The sequence below is a fragment of the Pseudopodoces humilis genome, chromosome 25 (genome assembly GCF_049639895.1).
Source record: "Pseudopodoces humilis isolate 2021_Gansu_Grassland_sample_001 chromosome 25, ASM4963989v1, whole genome shotgun sequence".
Lineage (NCBI taxonomy): Eukaryota > Metazoa > Chordata > Aves > Passeriformes > Paridae > Pseudopodoces > Pseudopodoces humilis.
In genome coordinates, this window is record NC_142224.1 from 3,448,742 (window position 1) to 3,470,592 (window position 21,851).

General features: G+C 48.9%; 1 protein-coding gene across 1 annotated transcript in view; it reads left to right on the forward strand.

Moving 5' to 3' along the window:
- The window catches only part of LOC148182589 (uncharacterized), a 46,206-nt gene that overhangs the window by 14,134 nt on the left and 10,221 nt on the right, over nucleotides 1–21,851 (forward strand). The window contains exons 19-49 of the mRNA XM_088066720.1: nucleotides 176–391; nucleotides 1,401–1,505; nucleotides 1,588–1,732; nucleotides 1,835–2,049; nucleotides 2,127–2,226; nucleotides 2,848–3,014; nucleotides 3,657–3,890; nucleotides 4,232–4,329; nucleotides 4,860–5,037; nucleotides 5,712–5,939; nucleotides 6,159–6,251; nucleotides 6,414–6,587; nucleotides 7,210–7,365; nucleotides 7,615–7,735; nucleotides 8,117–8,331; nucleotides 8,848–9,099; nucleotides 9,199–9,390; nucleotides 10,278–10,427; nucleotides 10,544–10,647; nucleotides 11,188–11,405; nucleotides 13,806–14,026; nucleotides 14,801–14,947; nucleotides 16,380–16,544; nucleotides 16,702–16,853; nucleotides 17,547–17,715; nucleotides 17,907–18,015; nucleotides 18,517–18,662; nucleotides 19,008–19,133; nucleotides 20,054–20,233; nucleotides 20,984–21,208; nucleotides 21,575–21,701. Coding sequence (XP_087922846.1) covers nucleotides 176–391; nucleotides 1,401–1,505; nucleotides 1,588–1,732; nucleotides 1,835–2,049; nucleotides 2,127–2,226; nucleotides 2,848–3,014; nucleotides 3,657–3,890; nucleotides 4,232–4,329; nucleotides 4,860–5,037; nucleotides 5,712–5,939; nucleotides 6,159–6,251; nucleotides 6,414–6,587; nucleotides 7,210–7,365; nucleotides 7,615–7,735; nucleotides 8,117–8,331; nucleotides 8,848–9,099; nucleotides 9,199–9,390; nucleotides 10,278–10,427; nucleotides 10,544–10,647; nucleotides 11,188–11,405; nucleotides 13,806–14,026; nucleotides 14,801–14,947; nucleotides 16,380–16,544; nucleotides 16,702–16,853; nucleotides 17,547–17,715; nucleotides 17,907–18,015; nucleotides 18,517–18,662; nucleotides 19,008–19,133; nucleotides 20,054–20,233; nucleotides 20,984–21,208; nucleotides 21,575–21,701 — 5,128 coding nt within the window. The remainder of the gene's footprint in view (nucleotides 1–175; nucleotides 392–1,400; nucleotides 1,506–1,587; nucleotides 1,733–1,834; nucleotides 2,050–2,126; nucleotides 2,227–2,847; nucleotides 3,015–3,656; nucleotides 3,891–4,231; nucleotides 4,330–4,859; nucleotides 5,038–5,711; nucleotides 5,940–6,158; nucleotides 6,252–6,413; nucleotides 6,588–7,209; nucleotides 7,366–7,614; nucleotides 7,736–8,116; nucleotides 8,332–8,847; nucleotides 9,100–9,198; nucleotides 9,391–10,277; nucleotides 10,428–10,543; nucleotides 10,648–11,187; nucleotides 11,406–13,805; nucleotides 14,027–14,800; nucleotides 14,948–16,379; nucleotides 16,545–16,701; nucleotides 16,854–17,546; nucleotides 17,716–17,906; nucleotides 18,016–18,516; nucleotides 18,663–19,007; nucleotides 19,134–20,053; nucleotides 20,234–20,983; nucleotides 21,209–21,574; nucleotides 21,702–21,851) is intronic.

Sequence of the window (21,851 nt, forward strand, 5' to 3'; positions counted from 1 at the left end):
TCCTGTTAAGAGTGAGTTGGTGCAGCAGCAGAGGGTCACATCAATAGTTATTTAAGACCAGCAGCAGGTTTATTCTGTGAGTGGCCAGGGAGATGTTTGTGTGCCTGGACAAGCTCTTCTTCCCTAAGGAGCAGCTTCTCTGTGCCTAACTCAGCTCTTCCCTCTGTCCCTGCAGGGTTTTACTGTGACAGCCAGCAAGGGCCACTCATCGATGTCACCCTCTACCCCTGCCCACGAGGCTTTTACTGCCCAGCAGGGACCAGCAGGGGCTCCCAGCACAGCTGCCCTGCAGGGACCTTTGGGGCGAGGCAAAAACTGAAATCTCTCCAGGAATGTCAAAGATGCCCAGCAGGAAAATACTGTGAATTCCCTGGCCTGGCTGCCCCAACAGGTACACTGCTCTTCTTCTGAGCATCCTCCTCGCTGCTGAGATCAGCAGTGGCTGATAATTAGTGCAGGGGTTGGATAATCAGTGCAGGGGTTGGATTCAGGCTCCAGGCTGCTCACCTGTGCTAAGGTAAAATTCCCATTTTACTCATCTAGAACTTCTTGAGGAAGGAAAAACCCCTCATTTTTCTAAGCAAGGAGTGAGAGAAGGACTGCAGAAATCAAAATTCAGTGTGTGATACTTATTTAAAAAAAAAAAAATCTGTGTGAAGTTTTTCAGTGTCTGACTTTTTATTTAGAATTAGTTTGGGTTTCTAACCTGGTTCCCAAAGAACTAATCCTTCCATGCAATTGATGTGCATGTGATCAGGTTTAGCAGAGAAACAGAGGGCAAAATACACAGCAATGACAGCTCTCCATTTTTTTCCAAGTTTTTTTTTGTTTTCCACATCTGATGACTTTTCATTGATTCCTATCCTGAACGGCCCTATTTCAGCAAAGCACTTTGATGGAATTCTTAATATTTCAGTCTCTGCTTAAAGATGTGTTGAATACGGTTCTGAAGGGAAAGGTGTGCTGGGATATTTGTTGGAATGTGGGATGTTTGTTGGAATGTGGGATATTTATTGGAATGTGGGATGTTTATTGGAATGTGGGATGTTTGTTGGAATGTGGGATGTTTGTTGGAATGTGGGATATTTATTGGAATGTGGGATGTTTGTTGGAATGTGAGATATTTATTGGAATGTGGGATATTTATTGGAATGTGGGATGTTTATTGGAATGTGGGATGTTTGTTGGAATGTGGGATGTTTGTTGGAATGTGGGATATTTATTGGAATGTGGAGGCAGTGCCCAGGCATTGAAGGGCTTCTCTGTCACCGTGGCATCTGCCACCAGTCCTGCCCTCCTGGCAGCTACAGCAGCTCCTCAGGGATCCCTTGATGGCAAATGGCTGCACCTGAAATCTGGATTTAGGTGGGTTTTATTTTCCTGCTGTTCTGTTTTTCTAGGAGATTGTGCTGAGGGGTTTTGGTGTAGAAGCGGTGCCCGAGTGAGGAACCCCCAGGATGGAGAGTCAGGGCTGCCCTGTCCTGCTGGTCACTACTGCCCTGAAGGTAGGGGAGCTTTGGAGCAGCATTTCCCTTCATTCCTAGAAATTCTGGGAGCCCTTTCCTCACCGTGCTGGGATTTTTCCAGGTGCCCCAGTGCCACTGCAGTGCCCTCCTGGCACATGGTCCGGCCGGGAGGGCAGGAGGAGTGTGCAGGAGTGCCAGCCCTGTCCTGGGGGACATTTCTGCAATGGCTCGGGGCAGAGGGCACCCTCGGGGCAGTGCAGCCCTGGGTGAGCAGCACAACAACCCCATGTCCATGGCCTGCTGTCAGCAGGGATGGTCTCCAAGGGGTTTTCACCTGTTTGAAATCCAGAGGTGTGTCCTGGCTGCAGGTTCTACTGTGCCAGCCATGCCCAGAGCCCGACCCCCGGCGATGGCATCTCAGGAGCTCCGTGTCCCGTGGGTCACTTCTGTCCCCGGGGCTCCAGGAGCCCGGTCCCGTGTCCCCCTGGCTCCCACCTGCCCCATTCCCAGGGAGAGCAGTGCCAGGCTTGCCCAGAGGGTCAGTACTGTGTCTCTGGTGAGGAGCCACAGCCGTGTCCCCAGGGTGAGTTCCAGTCACACAGAAACGCCCGCTTTGACTCTCCGAACTCTGCTGGTTCTGATCTGCTCTGTCTTTTCCAGGGTATTTCTGTCCCCAGGGCTCAGCTCTTCCCACTGCTTGTCCAGCAGGATCCTACAACCCTTCACTGAGCCAAACCAGCTGCCTGCCCTGTCCCGAAGGGTGAGACACAGGGAGCTTAGGGAAACAATTGTTTATCCAGGCATCCTGGAGCAGTGGGTGTGGGGAAAATGAGCCATTTTACCACTGGAAAGCACTTGAGGAAGTGCAGTGAGGCAGCAGAGCAGCTGCTGAGCTGTTTCACAACAGCACAACAGTGGTTATGGGACCAGGAAAAGCCCCTATCCCACATACAGCCCCTCTGGAAGGGAATTTGGGCTGCTCAGAGCACAGAAATCATTGGCACCATCAACTTATCCCATGTCTGGAGGCAAAGCTGGTTCCCTTGGCAACAGGCTGGCACCAGCCTGCTGAAGTGGAAGAGGATCTTGAAAATCACCTGATGCTGAGCCTGGCTTTTCCTTGGGGGATTTATCTCCAATTACTGCCTGGATTTGAACTTGATTAACTTTTACAAGTTGATGAATCACAGCTTGGATGTGTTGTGATTCAAGTTAAGAAAATTACGTCTCTGCGGCTTTTGCAATTATGCCATCAATTTGGCATTTGAGGAATCAACTCAGACTGCAGTGATATGCACAGTTAGGTCCCTTTTCTGGTCAATCCAGCACAGGAGCCAAAATCCTCATTTTTTTTTTTTTTAAATTCTCTCTTTATTCCCAGGTTCTTCTGCCCTAAGAATTCCTCTTCCATTCTGGAGAATGAGTGTCCCCCTGGCCACTACTGCCCTGCAGGCACTGCCTCTGCAGCTCAGTTCCCATGTCCTAAAGGGACTTATAACCCCCGGTCTGGCAGCAGCCTGAGGTCCCACTGCAGCCCCTGTGAGCCAGGTGAGGCTCAGGAACCTCAGAGTGTGTTTTATTCCCTGAAATGTCTCCTCTGGTGCAAAGCAGGTCAGGGGAAACACTGCTGGGAGGTGCTTTTCACAAGAGTTTTGTGTCTCCCTGCTTTCCCAGTCCCAGCTCCCTTCTCTCCCATTCCATCCCTGTTTTTTCCGCATTTTTTCCCAGTTTTTCACCTCTCCCAGCCCCTTTTTATCCCCATTTTTCCCAATCCCATTCCAATCCCATTCCAGCCCCATTTTCCCAAATTTTCCCCCAGTCAGACCCATTTTCCCCACATTTTCCTTCTCCCAGCCCCCTTCTCTCCCATTTTCCCAATCCCATCCCCATTTCCACCATTTGTCCAATGATATTACCCCATTACCCCAATGATCAATGTATTACCCAATTTTCCCAGTTTTTAACCCCTCCCAGCCCCTTTTTATCCCATTTATCCTCATCCCATCCCATTTCTCCCCATTCCAGCCCCATTTTCCCAATTTTTCCCCCACTCTCACCCATTTTTTCCCACATTTCCCCTCACCCAGACCCTTTTTCTCCCATTTATCCCAATCCCATCCCATTTTCCCCCATTCCAACTCCATTTTTCCCATCCCAGCCCGGTGCTGACGGCCTGGTTTGCTCTCTCAGGGCACTTCTGTGCACTCCCTGGGCAGTCCCAGGTGACAGGACCCTGCCTGGCCGGGTTTTACTGCACTGGAGGAGCTGCCAGTCCATCCCCCAGGGATGCTGCGGTGGGGAATGTGTGTCCCCAGGGATCCTACTGCCCTCTGGGCTCTGCCTCCCCCCTGCCCTGCCCTCCTGGCCAGTACAGCAGCTCAACTGGGAACACTGGGATCCAGGACTGCCTCCTGTGTGATGCAGGTAAAACAGAAAAATCCTGATTTGTGAGATTTCAGCCGTCTCTAGGGCTCTGGAGCAGGAAATCCTGAGCAGCTGCTTTCCTGGAGAGAGGAGTTAGTAGAGCTTTCCTGAATTGAGGTGTTGGGCAGAGGATAGAAACTAAATCTGCCACTTTCCCACCTCAGAGGATGCTCACAGTAAGGTGTAGATGTAGAGGTTCCCTTTCCACCCCTTCCTCACATCCAGAGGTGACACAAATGCTGTTTGTTCTCGAGAGAACAGCTGCATGAATATTTCCCCACCCCCAAATTTGCTGTAGTCTGTCTGGAGCGACCAAAATCACTCTCTTAATTTAATTTCAGGTTATTTCTGCAATGGGACTGGACTTGTGTCACCCACTGGGTTGTGTGAGGCCGGGTTCTACTGCAGTGGAGGAAGCCTTTCCCCCAGACCTCCCAGGGTAAGCTGAGGTGTGCTGGAAATAGTGTAAAATATAGAAAATAGCTGTGGAACTGAGGGCCACCAGGCCACCTGAGTTCTCCTGCCCTGAATCAAACTCTCCCTTCCAACATTACCTCCCTCATCAGGTGCATCTGGTTGATTGATAGTGAAAGGGGAACAGAGATAACAAAATACATCTGGCTTTCCTTGAGCTTTCCGTTTAAAATCTAAGCAAAAGTAGCTCTGTCTTTGCATGTTGATGCCGCAGAGCAGCGCGGAATGTCACATCACATTAAAATTCCAGAGGTTAATAGTTCATGAGTTTGATTAGAGTGCTGCATCTGCCAGCCCTCCTCTGAGGCAAAATTCAGCAGGAATTTTTAAAGATGATGACAAGACTCATCCCTGGCTTTGTGCAGCCTTCAGGAGCGAGGGGTGAGAGCAGGATTTCACAGTGAATGTCTAGTTCCCTTCATCTTCACGATCTGACTCAGATCTTTTAGCACACGAGGAGTTTTCAGGCTGTAATTGTGGTGTTTTCCTTCCAAGCCAACTGCCAGTGGAGGTCCCTGTCCCCCTGGGCATTTCTGTGAGGAGGGGAGCAGCAGAGCCCAGCCGTGCCCTGCAGGGACCTACAGCCCATCCTGGAGTGGGACACGGTGCCTGCAGTGCCCAGAGGGATTTTACTGCACCTCTGCCTCCACCAACTACACGGATTGTCCTCAAGGTGGGTCTGGCTGCACCCACCAGGGCACCCTGCTGCTCCCCAGCTGCCTTTGACACTCCTGGACCTGCCAGAGCAGTGACAAATTGCAGGATGGGCCCACACTCATGGCTTGGGGTCAGTCCTTCTGACGCCTTAGGATTTTAACTTTTTATATTTCTCACACATCTGTAATCCTGCCGTTCCTCAGTGTAGAACTCCAAACTCCACACACACTGGGAGCTGCTGCTTCCCCACTTTGGGCAGACACAACAATTCCTCTCCAGGCCTGGCAATCAAGGACACCTCACTGCCTCAGGCCCCAGAGATGGAAACAAAAGGGAGTTGGGGGCAGCAAACTTGGGGGAAATTCCTTCATTCCCTGCAGCTGGAATTGGGAGATGAACCCCAATGTGCAAATGGAACAAACTTAGAAAAGTGTCAAACCCATGACCCATGGTCCATTTTGGGTGCAGCCCCTGGGGGGCTTTGTCTGCCCTAAATGCACCTGAAGGCCCTTCAATAAATAGAACTGCTTTTTATTCTCTGAATTTTGTCTGGCCTCTGTTTTTAGGTAGCCCCAAAAGGCATCACTTCACACAAAGAGATGAAGGGAATGCCTCGTGTGCAGGCTGGGAATCCTCCCTAGGCTGTTCCCAGCCTGTCCCATCCATTAGGAAATCCCCTTTTCTCTCTAGGTCACTACTGCCCCAGCAGCACAGAATTTGCCACGCAGCATCCTTGTCCCCCTGGAACCTACAGTGAAGCCCTGAACCTCTGGGATGCTTCCAAGTGCCAGCTGTGTCCTCCTGGAAGGGTTTGTTCCAGGCCAGGCCTGGCGAGGCCAGATGGGCTCTGCACGCCTGGCTGGTTTTGTCCACCTGGATCCACATCAAGCACACCAATGTTTCCTGGAAATTTCTCTGGTAGGGAGGGGAACAGCAAATGGTGCTGGTGGTGGTTATTGAGGGGGATATTGGGGTCACCTAGAGGATATCAGGGAAAGCCAGCCAAGTTCAGGATGGCTTTCTTTCCCTTTTTTCCCCCTTAATTCAGTGCACTAGCTCTCTTCTTCCTGAGCTATTCTAATAAAACAGAGCGTTTATTTGCAATTCCCATGTTTCAGCTCACTGTGTCTTCCACAGGAAAGGCAGCTCCAGCCCCAGAACCTGTTGGGTTGTGCCAAGCAGGAACTTTTTGTCCTGCTGGGTCATCCCTTCCCCTTCCCTGCCCTCCAGGTAGGAGCTGAGTCTTTCTTCCAGCACACATTCTTTGGGTCAGATTTTTGGTGCCTGTGTCCCCTTTCCCCTTCTGCCCAGACCCACAGGTGATCCCAGCCTCGTGCTGGGACTGCTCCTGCTGTCTCCAAAAGCTGCTCCTGGTTCTGCCCCGTGCTCCAGGTCGGTTCTGTGCCAGCCCAGAGCTGGCAGCTCCCTCTGGGCCCTGCGAGGCCGGGTTCTACTGCACGGGAGGCTCCACAATCCCAAACCCCAGGGATGGCACAGCTGGAGACATCTGTCCCCAAGGCCACTTCTGTCCTGCAGGGAGTCACTCCCCATCTCCGTGTCCCCCAGGTAGGTTTGGTGGCAGCTGGTCCCTTCCCAGAGCCCAGCTGAGGCTCTGCAGCCCCTTCTTTCCTGCATTCCCCAAGGAAAAGCTGCTCTCAGCATGGGAATTCAGCCTCTAATCCAGCACTGGTGGATTGGAACATCAGCCCAGGAATGGCTGAGCTGCCCCTGGAGCTGCTGGTGGGAGGGAAGGCCCTGCTGAAGGACACCCAGCCAGCACCAGTGACAGCCTCTGCACCCCCTGCACAGGGAGAGATCGTTAGCAGCAGCACTAATGAGACAAAGGGCTCATTAAACAAGAGGCTGGGGAACATTTGTTTCTTCCCTGGATTAAATCTATAGTTGTATTAGCAAGGGATTGCACTGCTCAGTCCAGAAATAAATAGGAATTCACCTCAGCAGTCGGGAGAAGCCTCTCCCAGCACCCTCTGATAGGAAGCTCTCATCCCAGGGAGTGCTGGGATTTTGGGAATTCCTTCCTAAACCAGCATCCTTTTACATCTTCTGGAACAAGTGCAGCCAGAAAGTTCTTTGAGATCCAGACAATTCCCCCACAACCACATCCAGCAGGGTAGGTGTGTGAGGATTCAATAATGTGATTTTGGTGGGTTTTTTTTTTCCTTATCAGGCTCCTTCTTGCCCCGTCCTGGTGGCCACTCAGCACAGGACTGCCAGCCCTGCTCCCCGGGCTGGTTCTGCTCCCAGCAGGGCCAGAGCTCCCCGCAGGGTTTGTGTAAGGAAGGATGGTTTTGCCCTGCAGGCTCTGTGTCAGACCAGCACTCAGGTAGGAATTCTTTGGGGTCATTCTTTACCTACAGGAGTTTCAGCAGAAAAAAAGATCTGACTGTAGTTGCATTTTAGAAATTACTGTTGAGGTGAAAAACATCTTCCAAAAATTTTTGCAAATAACACAGGGTAAATTATTGGGCAATAGGAAGTATGATAAATAGGGGATCTTATCAAGCAAAAAAAAAAAAAACCTGAAAAAATAAAAATATTTTCACCACAGGGGTATTTCTTGTTTTCCTCACAGATTATTTGTGTCCTGTGGGTCACTACTGCCCCCCTGGCAGCCCAGAGCCCGTGCCCTGTCCCCCTGGAGAATACCAGGAGCGGGCTGGGAAAGGCCAGTGTGAAACATGCCCAGCAGGAATGTGAGTGACATGGATTGGCTCCTTCCTCTTGATCCTTCCTTAGGAATTGTCAGGAGTGTTTCCCTCTGCCTCAGGCTGCTCTGTTTGATACACAAGCTACACTTTGATATACGAGAGTGGTTTTTCTGTTTCTGTTTTCACATCACCTTTCCCTCCACTGTGTCATTGTCTGTACCACAAGAGTATCACAAGGTACACACATCCTGGTGGTTCTGCCTGCAGGGATGGGCAGGGTGATCCTGGCAGGTCCCACCTGAGCTCTCCGTTGGTTTTTCCAGGGAATTTCCTTCCCTTTCACTCCGTGGTTGCTGCTGCACACAGAGTTCTTTATCCCTGGCAGAACAGAGGGAGACCACAAGCACTGGCATTTTTTTTTGGCAGGTTCTGTGCCCCACAGGAGCACCCAGGTGATGCCCAGCAGAACATCCGTGGCGTGGCCAAAGCCCTGGAATGCCCAGCAGGCCATTACTGCCCGCCAGGAACCAGGGCTGCCAACCAGTACCCGTGTCCAGAGGGCACCTACAGCCCCCAGCCCGGGCTGGCAAACCCCAGGGACTGCAGGCCTTGTCCTGGGGGCACGTTCTGTGCCAGGACAGGTGGGAATTGTGTCTGGATTAAACAAAATCCTCGTCTGCTTTGGGTCTGGGGGTGAGGGAAACGTTCTGTGCTGTTCATCCAAATGTTACGGAGCATTTGCAGCCATTTCTGGGACCCCTTGAGCAGATTTTAAAGGGTTTTTTGCAAACCATGTTTTGAAACTTAGCTTAAAGGCAGATCAAGGCAGTTTTGTTGTAGCAGAGGTTATGAAACCAGAAATCAAGCAGCCTGGGGGCTAGGACTCATTTGGGTTTGTCTCTCAGTGGAAAGACTTATAATGATCAGCCTCCTCTAAAATGGTGATTTAGGGAAATATTTGGGCTTTTATCTCTCTGCTCATCAGTTGTGTGAGCAAATATTGAGAGTACAGATTGAGCTTTTAACTAACAGAGCTCCTGACTGGCCAGGGGGCTCTGGGATCATCGTGGTGACCAGGCTTGTCTGGTTGGTTTAGTCCCAAAATGTGATTTCTGGGATGCCTCTGGCTCATCTCACCTGATGCTGGTTGCCTTTAGGACTCTCAGCCCCGAGCGGTCCGTGCTGGCCTGGGCACTTCTGCACTTCCCAGGCTCGTGTTCCCACCCCTGTGGGTGATGGCACGGGGGGTCTGTGCCCAGCAGGGCATTTCTGCCCTCCAGGGAGCCCCCAGCCCCAGCCCTGTGCCAGCAGCACCTTCCTGCCCCAATCCGGGATGGCTTTCCACAACTCCTGCCTGCCCTGTCCTGCTGGGAAGTTCTGCCAAGGAGAAGGTCTGGCTGCTGTTTCTGGTGTGTATTGCACCCATCCAACATCCTTTTTCTGTCCCAGTTTGGATATTTTTTACGTTTTCTGGTTTCAAACCTGATGCTGAAGCTTTTCTCTTGCAGGACCATGTTATGCTGGATATTTCTGTGATCCTGGCTCCACACAGCCAGACCACAGGCATTGCCCCGCTGGTTTCTACTGCCCTGAAGGCTCTGAATTCCCAATTCCCTGCAGCCCTGGAAGCTTCAGCCCTGTCAGTGGGAAAAGGCAGGCAGCAGACTGTCAGCTCTGCCCAGCTGGGCACTCCTGCAGTGGTGAGGATGTGCTGGGGTTACAGAGTGAGGAAAGAAAATCACCCGCCACAGCTTCATTTCTGACAGCTTTGGGTACAGCAAGGACAAACTGAGTGCCCCACATCATTTCTTGGTGGTGATGGTTTCTAGCACCAAGCAGAAATGCCCCAAAAAATTTTAATTCCACAAAACCTGTTGGAGCAGTCTGGGAGCAGCCTCAGGTCACACAGAGCTCCTTGGCTGCTGTTAAACCCTCTCTGCACCTCCTGTGCATGTCTGGCATGGCTCTGGCCTGGCAGAGAAACAAATATTCCTGCCAGGGAGGCAGAGCTGCTCCTGCTCAGAGGTTCTCACCATCTGCCTGCACAAATGTTGATCTGCTCCCTTGTGGTCACTCTGACAGTAACCAATTCACCCATCACCTTCCTGGGGACAAAGAGGCTTTTCCTTTCTCATGTGAGCAGCTGGGAAGGAATTACTTGACTGAGCTAACGTGAAGCTGGAGCCACAATTGAGAGTCTCAGAATCCCAGATGAACTTTTTAGGGGGAAGCCTTTGTTTTCCCCAGGCATTTAATTCAGGACTGACTCAGCTGTGTGGTAAAATGTTCTTTTTCTGGGGCTGAACTTCAAAGAATTGGTGCTTCCTGATGCGTGATAGAGGGGTATGAGGAAGGAGAACATTATTTTGGGTTTCTATTGTCTCTGATCTGGGCAGAAGCAGGTCTGAAGGACCATGTCCTATATCATCACCTGCCAGACCCCACTGCTATCCTCCTGCCCCATGGGATCTGCTTTCCCTGTGCCCTGTGTCTGCCTGGACAAATGGGGGAAGGCCAGTTCTGTTGATGGAGAATGTCATTACCTGTCACAACCCCACCTCAGGGAGGTTCTTCCCTTGTGTCCCAGGTCCTGCAGCACAAACTCCTGAGCTGTGCCCTGCTGGGCACTTCTGTCCGCCAGGGACCACCTTCAGCACGGAGCACCCGTGTCCCAAGGGCACCTTTGGCCCCAGGACTGGTGCCACCAGTGAGTCTGACTGTGAGCCCTGCCCAGCAGGTGAGCAGGGACTGGGCACAGAAAATGTTCAAAGCATTTCTCTTTTCACGTTCCTGACCCCTCCACTGCCGTTCTGTGCAGCCCCTTCCCCTGATGTGGCTCTCTGCTTCTTTCAGGGATGTATTGCTCAGCTCCAGGGCTATCCCAGCCATCTGGATTTTGTTATCCAGGCTACCACTGTGCCAAGGGAGCCATCAGCCCAGCCCCCTTCAAGCACAGGGTGAGTGCCAGGCAGCAGCAGCACAGTCATCTGGGCACCAGGATGGTCTGTCACACTCTTCTGGTGACCCCAGGATGGCCTGTCACGCTCTCCTGGTGACCCCAGGATGGCCTGTCACACTCTCCTGGCTGCTGGTGACACCAGGATGGCCTGTCACACTCTCCTGGTGGCACCAGGATGGCCTGTCACACTCTCCTGGCTGCTGGAGGGATGTTTTCCAAGCATTTCTGCTCCCTCAGCTGCAGGGATGTGCTGCTCCTGATGTCTGCTGGAATACCTGGCTGCCCATGGATAAATTCTGGCCAGGCTTTCATTTCTACATTGCACAGGAGCACGGGGTCTGACATCTCCAAAATATGCCATCAGGAACAGGAAAAGCACCCTTCAGGAGCCTTTTTATGCTGATGGTCTTTGTTTAGTTTCAGAGGCAGCAAATTTGCAGGACTCAGCCCCCGTGTGCCCTGCCCAGAACCTCTCTCTGTGCCCCCGGTGCCAAATCTCCTCCTGGTAACGCCTTTCCCCTGTATTTTCCTCATCCAGGTGGAATCCTCCAGCCCTGCCCTGCCTGGCAATGACATCTGCCCCGTGGGTCACTTCTGCCCCGGTGGCACCGAGCATCCCGTGCCGTGTCCCCCCGGGTCCCTGTCCGGCGCCGTGGGCCTGGGGGCAGAGGAGCAGTGCCAGCCCTGCCCTGCTGGGAGGGTCTGCAGTAGCCCAGGGCTGGCTGAGCTGGCCCAGACGTCGCTGTGTGACCCAGGGTGAGTGGCACTGTCACTGGGCAGTGACCAAACACAGCCTTGCTGTGCCTCATAACCAAGGGACATCCAAATTTCCACATCCTGGGCTCGTCCGCAGCCCTTTGGCTGGGACATGGCACCTCCTTGTAGGTGTTCAGAGACATTCCTGTTCCCTTCACGTTTGCCTGGCATTCTTATAAATATTTTTTCTCTGTTTTCAGGGAAAAAAAAATCATTGTTACAAATAAATTGGTGCTGCAAATCCCTTATTTAGCCCCATAATCACACTTGCTGGGAATTTCACCTTTTTTTCCCTTTCTGAGTCCTCTTTTCCCACAAGGTGGTGCAAGAACCAGGGACAAGGCACCGTTCCCAGGCTGTGAACAGTGCCCTGAGCAGTGTCTGTCCCTCTCATGAGCCTCGGGGCAAGAGGATACAGAAATTTGATTTATTTTATTAGTGTAACGGAGTCTTAGAAGTGATTTCAGTGCAGTGTAATGAGATTTCATGAGATCTCTGAGAGGAGCTGGCTCTTGAATGGAGCAGAGAAAATCTCAATGAAATTTGTTTAGAAGTTGAAGCTAACTTCAATTGTATTCCCATTGTATTGGGAATACAATGAAAGCTACATTGAGAAGGACTGAAAATAATTATTCTTGGGAATATGAGGGATTTGACCTGTCCTAGTTGAACTTTAAGCCTTCCCAAAATTTCCATTAACCCTAAAAATTATTATAGCCTAGCTGTAGCAGCAACGATCAAGACTTTCTGAGCTGGATGGAAATGAAATATAAATTATAAATAACTCTCAACTTCCGAAATCCATAGGAGGAGTTTGATGATTTTCAGCACCTTTATCACACAGCATCCATCACTGCTCAGAACCTGCTGCTCACTTGGAACTGCTCTTGATTCCAGGCAAAAAAAGAAGCTGCGTTTCTGGTTTTCATTCAGTGCTGTTCCTTTCCCACTCTGTTGTTTTCCTTCAGGAGTGGGAATTTTTTTCCTCTAGAGAAACTCCATCGCTCGAATCTTTGTCTGTCTGATCACAGCTCTCATTTCTTTGTTGCTCAGCTCTTTGAATCATCAGGCTTTCTGAATTCTGAATTTTAAATTTTTCTGAATTTAAAATCATCAGAAATTCTGAATTTCTGAGGGGCTGGGAGGGAGGGAAGAGAGCACTGGGGATAAAAAGAAGCTCAGCGAAGTCACCAAGGACTGAACACCTGAGCCCTGTGTTTTGAAGTAAAAATATTTTCATTTTCAAAGGCTTTTTATTTTTTTTTCCAGAATGAGAACACTTTCCAAGCAGCCTGGTGTAAAAAATAAAAATCACTATTAAATTATTATTACATTATTATTAAATAAAATTAAATAATAGTAACTAAATTATTATATTATATTATATTATATTATATTAAATTATATCATGTTATATTATATTACATTACATTACATTATATTACATTACATTATATTATATTATATTAGTACAATATATAAATATTATGTAATACATAAATATATATAATATATATTATATATTAATATATATAATATAATAACGTTATTATGTTATGTTATGTACTGTTACATAATAATATTAACTATACGAATCAATTATTATAATTAACAATAATTAATGTTGCTAATTAAATTAATTATGAATATTAATTATTATAATTATATCTAAATATATTTATTTATATATTTTTAAAAATATATATATTTATATATATATATAAAGTCACTCCAGGACATTTAATTTTATATGATATATCATTATATATTATTTATCATTATTCTTTAATGTTTTCTTGTTCTCTTATTTTTAGGGTTAATGGAAATTTTGGGAAGGTTTAAAGTTCAACTAGGACAGGTCAAATTTGTTATTATTTATTTTGGTAAAAGAATTAAATATATATTAATATTAATATTGTTGTTGATATAGATATAGATATAGATATAGAGATAGATATAGAGATAGATATAGATATAGAGATAGATGATATAGAGATAGAGATAGAGATAGATATAGAGATAGATATAGAGATAGATATAGAGATAGATATAGATATAGATATAGATATAGATATAGATATAGATATAGATATAGATATAGATATAGATATAGATATAGATATAGATATAGAGATAGAGATAGAGATAGAGATAGATATAGATATAGATGGAGACGGAGATGGAGATGGAGATGGAGATATAGATATTGATATTGATATATTATATTAAATAATATTATAATATTATTTTGATAAAAAAGCCTTTTCCCGGGGGTTTCAGGGCACGAATTGAGGCGAAGCTGCTGGCACAGCTGGACCAAGCTGTGTTTTCCAGGGCTGGCTCTTTGCGTGCCCCCAGCAGCTGCCATTCGGAATCCAGGCGGATTCTCTCTCTCCCCAGCTATGTTTGCCTGGAAGGAAACTCCTCTCCGTGCCCTTCGGATGGGATCCATGGGTACCGGTGTCCCAGCGGCTCCTACTGCCCGGCGGGCTCGGGGCTGGGGCTGCCCTGCGAGCCCGGCACCTTCAGCCCCGAGCCCGGGGCCAGCGCCTGCCTGCCGTGCCCGCCGGGGCTGTGCTGTGCCGGGGCTGGCACCGTGCAGCCCCGCAGCTGCCCCAGAGGTGAGCACAGCCCTGCCAGGGCACCGCCAGCCTCCTCTCTCCGCTCAGGGAGTGAGGGATGTGCCCTGGCTGGGAGCAGTGTCTCCTCCTTGCTGCAAGGATGGATGTGTAAGGTGTTTATTCCTCATGCGCAATATTCTTCGCAGTTTATGTCTACGTGGTTTTCTAAAGGCGCCGTGTTCCGTTCTAATTGGTTTGTGACTTACTGCGCCCCAGTTCGTTGGTTTGTAGCGCCAGTACACACATCTGTCAAAAACTCTCCTCTCCAACAGTGCTTACATTCTTGTCTCCTAAACAGAAGATGTTTCACTGCTAACAGCTTCCACTGTAGTGAACAAGCAGCAGAGTCCCAAGAGAGAAGCTGCAATTATCCAAATGAAACATGGATATTTACTAACTACTACTACTACTTCTATATAGCATACTACTACTACTACCTGTATATACCACTTGTATATATGTATATAAAATTTTGGCTCACTTTCACTCTAAATAATCGTTGCTGACTATTACTATCATAGAAAAACCTTAGAGAGAAAGTTCTTGGAAAAGTGGGAAGAATACTGTCCTTTTGGTTATTCCCTGCAGAGGGAAGGAACAGGGGCAGAAGCCTTTTCTTGACCCCAGTGCAGATTTTCTTACGGATCTTCCCAGGCTGGCTGTTAGCTGTGCTTGGCCGAAGTAGCAGGCCTGAGCCATGATTTTACAAGGGTAACAAGGCTCTTATTTTCTATGTGTGTACCGAAATGTGACATCTGGCCCTCTCCATGGCAGGGTACTTCTGTCCAGGCCGCACCGCCGTGCCCCTGCCCTGTCCCGAGGGGACACTGAGCCCCTTGGAGGGGGCTCTGGCACCCACAGCCTGCAGGCAGTGCCCTGCTGGCAGCTTCTGCCAGGGAGAGGCCAACTGGGAGCCCGATGGTGAGTCTGGCTGACAGCAAACCTGCCCCAGCGGTAGGGACTGGGGCTGGAGCATCTGGGGAAATGGGAAACATCTCTGGGAATGGGGTAAAGGCTATGGCAGGACACCCAGAGGCTGTGCATATCACCCTCCTCTTCCCTCTGTTTCATTCTTCTCACTCAACATTTCTTTTGGTTTCATTATTATTTGATTTGGTTTCAAATTATTATTATTATTATTATTATTATTATTATTATTATTATTATTATCATCATCATCATCATCAACATCATTATCATTGTCATCATTGTCATCATTGTCATTATTATCATTATCATTATTTATTTAATTATATTTATCATTATTTATTATATTATATAATATATAATTATTAAAAATATAATGGATATTATATTATAATATTATATTATAATATCCATTCTATTTTAATATTTTCTTGGTTTATTATTATTCCTTATTATTTATTATTATTTATTATTTTGTTTTTGTTTTATTATTATTATTTTATTTGGTTTTATTATTATTTAATTATAATAGTTATAATTCTATTATTTATTATAATGTCATTCTATTTTAATGTTTCATTATTTTCTTATTATTTCTTATTATTTAATTATTCTTTTATTTTAGTATTATTACTGTTATTATTTGGTTTTATTATTACTTTTATTTGGTTTTATTATTATTTTTATTTAATTATTATTTTATTTTAGTATTATTACTATTATTATTTGGTTTTATTATTATTTTTATTTGGTTTTATTATTATTTTTATTTAATTATTATTTTATATTAGTATTATTGCTACTATTATTTGGTTTTATTATTATTTTATTTAATTATTATTTTATATTAGTATTATTACTACTATTATTTGGTTTTATTATTATTTTTATTTGGTTTTATTATTATTTTATTTAATTATTATTTTATATTAGTATTATTACTACTATTATTTGGTTTTATTATTATTTTTATTTGGTTTTATTATTATTTTTATTTAACAGCTATTTCTGTAACTGCATTGCTTTTCCTTCTCTCCCTTGTTTGTTTTTTTTCTGCTCTCTCTCCCTTTGCTTTAACATTTTATCTCTGCTCTTTCTGTTTTCCAAAATCCTTCCCCTCCCATTTATACACAGATTAATTGTGCCTGGGCCAAAACTCCAGGCTGGATTCCTGGAAGGAAGAGAGCAGAATTCTTCCCGCAGGGAAGAGCGCAGGGACAGTTAGAGAGGAGATAAGGAGAGCAAACAGCAGTGAGGTCAGTGGAGTAAAGAGAGGGATGGAGGCCAGGGGTTAATGGGGAGAGGAAAGGCAAAGCAAAGGTGACCAGCCCAGGCTATCAGCACAGATAACCCGGGACAGGGACGGGCTCTGGCTGCTCTGAGAAGGTTTCTGGGGTGTGAGGGGTTCCTCCCTGTGTGTGCTCAGGGCTCTGCTCCGCCGGCTACTTCTGTGAAGGAGGAGCCGCCGATGCCACCCCACAGGGGACACCGAGGTTCCCCCTCAGCGGGCCCTGCCCTCTGGGCCACTACTGTCCCAAGGGAACTCCGTTCCCAGTTCCTTGTCCAGCTGGCACCCTCAACAACGCCACTGGTGAGTGTGACCTCCCCCGTGGCTGTCCTGTGGTGACTGCAGTGGCCCCTGGGGTCGGTGGCCATGTGTGGCTGGTGATGGTGGCCACAGGCCCGCAGTTCAAAGAGCGCCGCTGGTGCTGGCAGCTGTCCCTGTTCATGGTGTTTGTGTCCCTCAGGAGGTGGCTCCCAGGACAGCTGTGTGCCCTGCTACCCCGGGGCTTTCTGTGCCAGCGCGGGGCTGAGCTCTCCCACAGGACCTTGTTCCGAGGGCTTTTACTGCCCTGCAAACTTCAGCTCCGTCAGCCCCACGGCGTTCCTGTGCCCCAAGGTACTGCTGAGGGGAGATCTCAGCTCTGGGCAGGGCTGCTTGTGGCCCACAGTGGCAAAGGGTCACCCTGAAACGCTGGTCACATCCACACAGAGGTCTGGGTGACCCTGGGATTTATCCAGCCCCTAGCTTTGGCAGATTTTTGCTGTTGTTAGATAGATACTGCTATTAGTAGATATTTAGAAAAGAGACTTGATAAGGTAGAAGCCTTGTCAAGCCTCTAAAGGGGAGGAATGATGCCTCAGGATTTCAGCTTTTCTGTTTCTCACACATTTGTAATCCTGCCATTCCTCAGTGTGGAACTCCAAACTCCACACACACTGGGAGCTGCTGCTTCCCCACTTTGGGCAGACACAACAATTCCTCTCCAGGCCTGGCAATCAAGGACACCTCACTGCCTCAGGCCCCAGAGATGGAAACAAAAGGGAGTTGGGGGCAGCAAACTTGGGGGAAATTCCTTCATTCCCTGCAGCTGGAATTGGGAGATGAACCCCCAGTGTGCAAATGGACCAAACTTAGAAAAGTGTCAAACCCATGAGCTGTGGGGGCTTTGTCTGCCCTAAATGTACCTGAAAGCCCTTCAGCAAATAGAGCTGCTTTTTATTCCCTTCATTTTATCTGGCCTCTGTTTTTAGGTAGCCCAGAAAGGCATCACCACCTCCATGAAATGCTCTCCCTTCTCTTTCCCTCCAGGGTCACTTCTGTGGCTCAGGGACAGCCCTGCCGAGGCCGTGCCCTGCCGGGCAGTACCAGCCAGCCCCGGGCTCTGCCTCCTGCATCCCGTGCCAGAGAGGATTCTACTGCCAGGAGCTGGTGGCAGGGGACCCCAGGCGCTGCCCTCCTCATTGCTACTGTCCCCCAGGTACTGGCACCTGCTGTGCCTGCCCGTGACCCCAGAGATGTGCAATCCTCAGTGTCTCCCCCAGGCCGGGTGATGAGGAGGTGGCAACGAGCCAGCATGGCACAGTGGCCACCTGAGAGTCACTTGGTACAGCTCGAGAGCCTTGTCACTCCACAACAATCTTATTTTTGTCTCTGTGCTCTCCCTTTTAGGGACACGAGTTCCTCTCACCTGTCCTGAAGGCACCTTCACTCCTGAAAACACAACTGGCCTCTGGAATGAGAAGGAATGCCTGCCTTGCCTCCCTGGCCACTACTGCAGGTTAGGATTCAGTTCACCCTGGTGTTTTTTCCCTTCCTCTGGAGCAGTTTGACATCCTTGTTTTGTGCTGGGAAAGTTCTTCCGGACTCCTCTGCTGCATTTCTCTCACTCAAAGAAAAAGAAATATAAGCTTAGCCACAGATTTGGGTACAGAGGCATTGGATCTGTGAATTCTGGGAGGCAAAAGCGGTCTGGCATCATTGCTGTGGCACAAAGAAGCAGCTGAAAGAGCTGTGGGTGGCATTTATGAAACCATGGGAATAATGCAGAAAGTCCAGCCTGGTGGAAAGTCACCCACAATGTTCATGGAATTTGAACTGGCTCACATCAGCCATCTACATGTTTTTATAACTGGAAAAACGTGTCTATTTTCTCTCTCATATAAGAAGTTATTTTTCACTGCCAGCCTCGCAGAGTTCCCAGTGCCAATCCACTGCTTTTGCACCAAACCAGCAGCAGCAGCTCAGAGTACACAAATTCTCCTTCTCCTCTCTGCCCCAGGCATGGCAAGCTGGAAGGGAAATGTGCTGCTGGATATTTCTGCCTGGCTGGGAGCTCCCAGGCTGCTCCCCAAGGCCTCTCCTCCTCCTGGCGCTTCCTGGCCGGCTGCCGCTGGGGCCAGGTGTGTGCAGGGCTGTGTCCCGCAGGTAGGTGAAGATCTCAGTGATATCCACGCCTCAGGGCATTGACCTGCTGCTGACCAGGTGGAGTGTATAATATATTGCATAATACATTGCGTTATGTCTAATTAAAACTATCATTGCTCATCTATTTCCTCATTTTGGCATTTTTTGGACCAAAGTATGCCAGACCAAAAAGGCCACCTGGAATTTATTGTGCTGAGCTGTCAGTCCAGAAGAGTTTGAAGGCTCCTGACTTCCCAACAGCTGTAAAAGTTCATTCCACAGCAACAGCAGACTCTGGCTCTGTCATTTTTGCCACTGGAAGATTTGCATGTTTTGCTTTTATCTCTTTTCCACACATTTTTGTAGGTTACTACTGCCTGGAGGGCTCTGAGGTGCCCACGCCGTGTCCTGCCAACACTCTCAGGGCTCTTCCAGGGGCTGGGAGGAGGGAGGACTGCCTGCCCTGCCCGCCTGGCCACTGGTGCAAAGCAGGTTTGGGTGCTAAACACTGAGGGAAGGGCTGGGAGCTGCTTTTTGGGAGAGTTTTGTGTATCCCTGATTTCCCAGCCCCATTTTCCTCCATACCAGACCCTTCCCCCCACCATTTTTCCCAGTTTTTCACCCGTCCCCAGCCCTTTTAATCCCATTTTTCTTGATTCCATCCTATTTCCAATCCCATTCCTGCCCCATTTCCCATCCCATTTTTCCCCATTCCAGCCTCATTTTCCCAAATTTCCCCCCATTCTAACCCCTTCTCCCCCATTTTCCCCATCCCAGCCCCCTTTTCTCATATTTTCCCAATCCCAGCTCCATTTCTCCTCATTCCAGCCCCATTTTCCCCATTCCAGCTCCCTTTTCCCCACATTCCCCTCATTCCAGCCCCATTTTCTCCCATTTTACCCAGGTCCATTCCATTTACCCCCATTCCAGTTCCATTCCCCACCTCCATCTCCTTTTTCTCCCTTTTTGCCCAATCCCAGCCCCATTTCCCCCATTCCAGCCCCATTTTCCCTTTACCAGCCATTTCCCCCACATTTCCCCAATCCCATCCCCTTTTTCTCTCATTTCTCCCATTCCCATTCCATTTTCCCCATTCCAGCTCCATTTCCCCCACACCCTCCCCAATCCCAGCCCCTTTTTCTCCCATTTTACCCAACCCCATCCCATTTTTCCACCATTCCCACCCCGTTTTTCCCCCATCCCAGAGGATGGCTTGGGATGTTGGATGTGGAATTTTGGGACAGCCCTGGCAGCGATGAGCTCTGCAGAGAAGAGAGGCATTGACCAGTTAATCCAGTGACATCCCTGGGTGCCACCTGGCAGAGGAAGGGCTGGGACGGTGCAGGACACAGAGCAAAGGTGTTCTGGTGGCATTGGGGACACACCCTAAACCCTCTTCCTCTGATTTTTAGGGGACTCCGAGGCCCATCCGTGTCCTTTGGGACACTACTGCTTTGGGAGCAATGGCAGTGAGCAGAGCAGTGTCCTGGCCCCTCGGGAGTGCCCTCCACAGACCTTCCGTGGGCACCCGGGAGCGCGGAGCCTGGCGGAGTGCCAGCCCTGCCCGCCGGGCTTCCACTGTCCCCTGCCGGGTGAGTGTCCAAGGGGTGTCACTGTCCCTTCTCAGTGTCCTCAGGGTGTCACTGTCCCTTCTCAGTGTCCTCGGGGTGTCACTGTCCCTTCCCAGTGAGTGTCCTCAGGGTGTCACTGTCCCTTCTCAGTGTCCTCGGGGTGTCACTGTCCCTTCCCAGTGAGTGTCCTCGGGGTGTCACTGTCCCTTCTCAGTGTCCTCAGGGTGTCACTGTCCCTTCTCAGTGTCCTCAGGGTGTCACTGTCCTTTCTCAGTCAGTGCCCTTGGAGTGTCACCGTCCCCTGCCAGGTGAGTGCAGAGCAAAGCCAACCCTTTTTCCACCTCTTGGTGACAAAATTCTCTCCCCTTTCCTTCTGTGGGTGACAGAATTCCTTCCCTTTCCTGCCTCTGATTGACAAAATTCCCTTCCTTTCCTGCCTCTGGGTTACAAAATTCCCTCCCTTTCCCTCCTCTGCATGACAAAATTCCTTCCCTTTCCTGCCTCTGAATGGCAAAATTATCTTCCTTCCACCCCTCTGAGTGACAAAATTCCTTCCCTTTAACCTCTCTGGGTGACAAAATTCCCTCCCTTTCCCTCCTTTGCATGATAAAATTCCTTCCCTTTCCCACCTCTGGGTTACAAAATTCCTCACAATGAGATAGGGAAAGGGAGAGATAATTCCTGCCCACAGCCACCAAAGAGCTTTTGTCCCAGATTCCCCCTGTCCACCCAGCCCCCTTTCCTTTCCTCACTCCTTTCTGTTCCCCACAGGCCTGACCAGCTTTGAGGATTATCCCTGTCCCCCTGGCTACTGGTGCCCTGGCAAAGGGGACGCTTTCCTCTGTCCAGCTGGCACTTCCAGGATCCAGCCTGGTGCAAAATCCTTGGAAGAGTGTGATCCCTGTTCTCCTGGATATTACTGCCCGGATCCAGCCCAGACAGGGCTCCCCAACACCCAGGGAATACCTTGCAGACCTGGCTATGAGTGCCCAGCAGGTGACACTTTGTTTTCCTTCTTTCCAGTCACTTCTGAGCCCAGATGATGGATCAGCAGGGATTTAGCAGTGACTCTTATCCCATCCTCCCAGGCCATGATCCCTCTCAGCCCTCCTTGGTTTTTTTTAGCTGAAGTTGCCAAGGAAGTGCTCTGGGCTGGGAAAAGGAGATATTTTCATGCAGTGCTGAGCACTGAGGTGTCAGCATGCTATACTAAATAATAAACTGGTTCCCAACAGTTCTGTGCCCTTCTGGGAGCAGCAGGAAAAACAGAGAGTTTATGGAAAAGCCTCCTTGCTCTCTTGCCTCCCAAACACAGATTCTCCTGTTCTGGGACTGTCACACCAAGCGCTGTTTCTCCCCCAGGGTCAGTAAATCCCAAGCCCTGCAGGCCTGGCTCTTACTGCGGTGCTGTGACAGGAGAGCCTCCCCTGTGTCCTGCTGGCTACCACTGTCCCGAGGGATCCTGGACCTACACCAGCCCCGAGCAGCTGTGAGTACCTGGGGCTCGGTACAGCCAGCCTCCAGCTCCTGGAAACACCAAAAACTGGGAATTGTGCCTAGGATCCAACCTGAACCACAGCCTCTGTGCATGGTGCAAAAGCCAAGGAATCTTCGTGGCTGCAGTCACGGATTTGGTGAC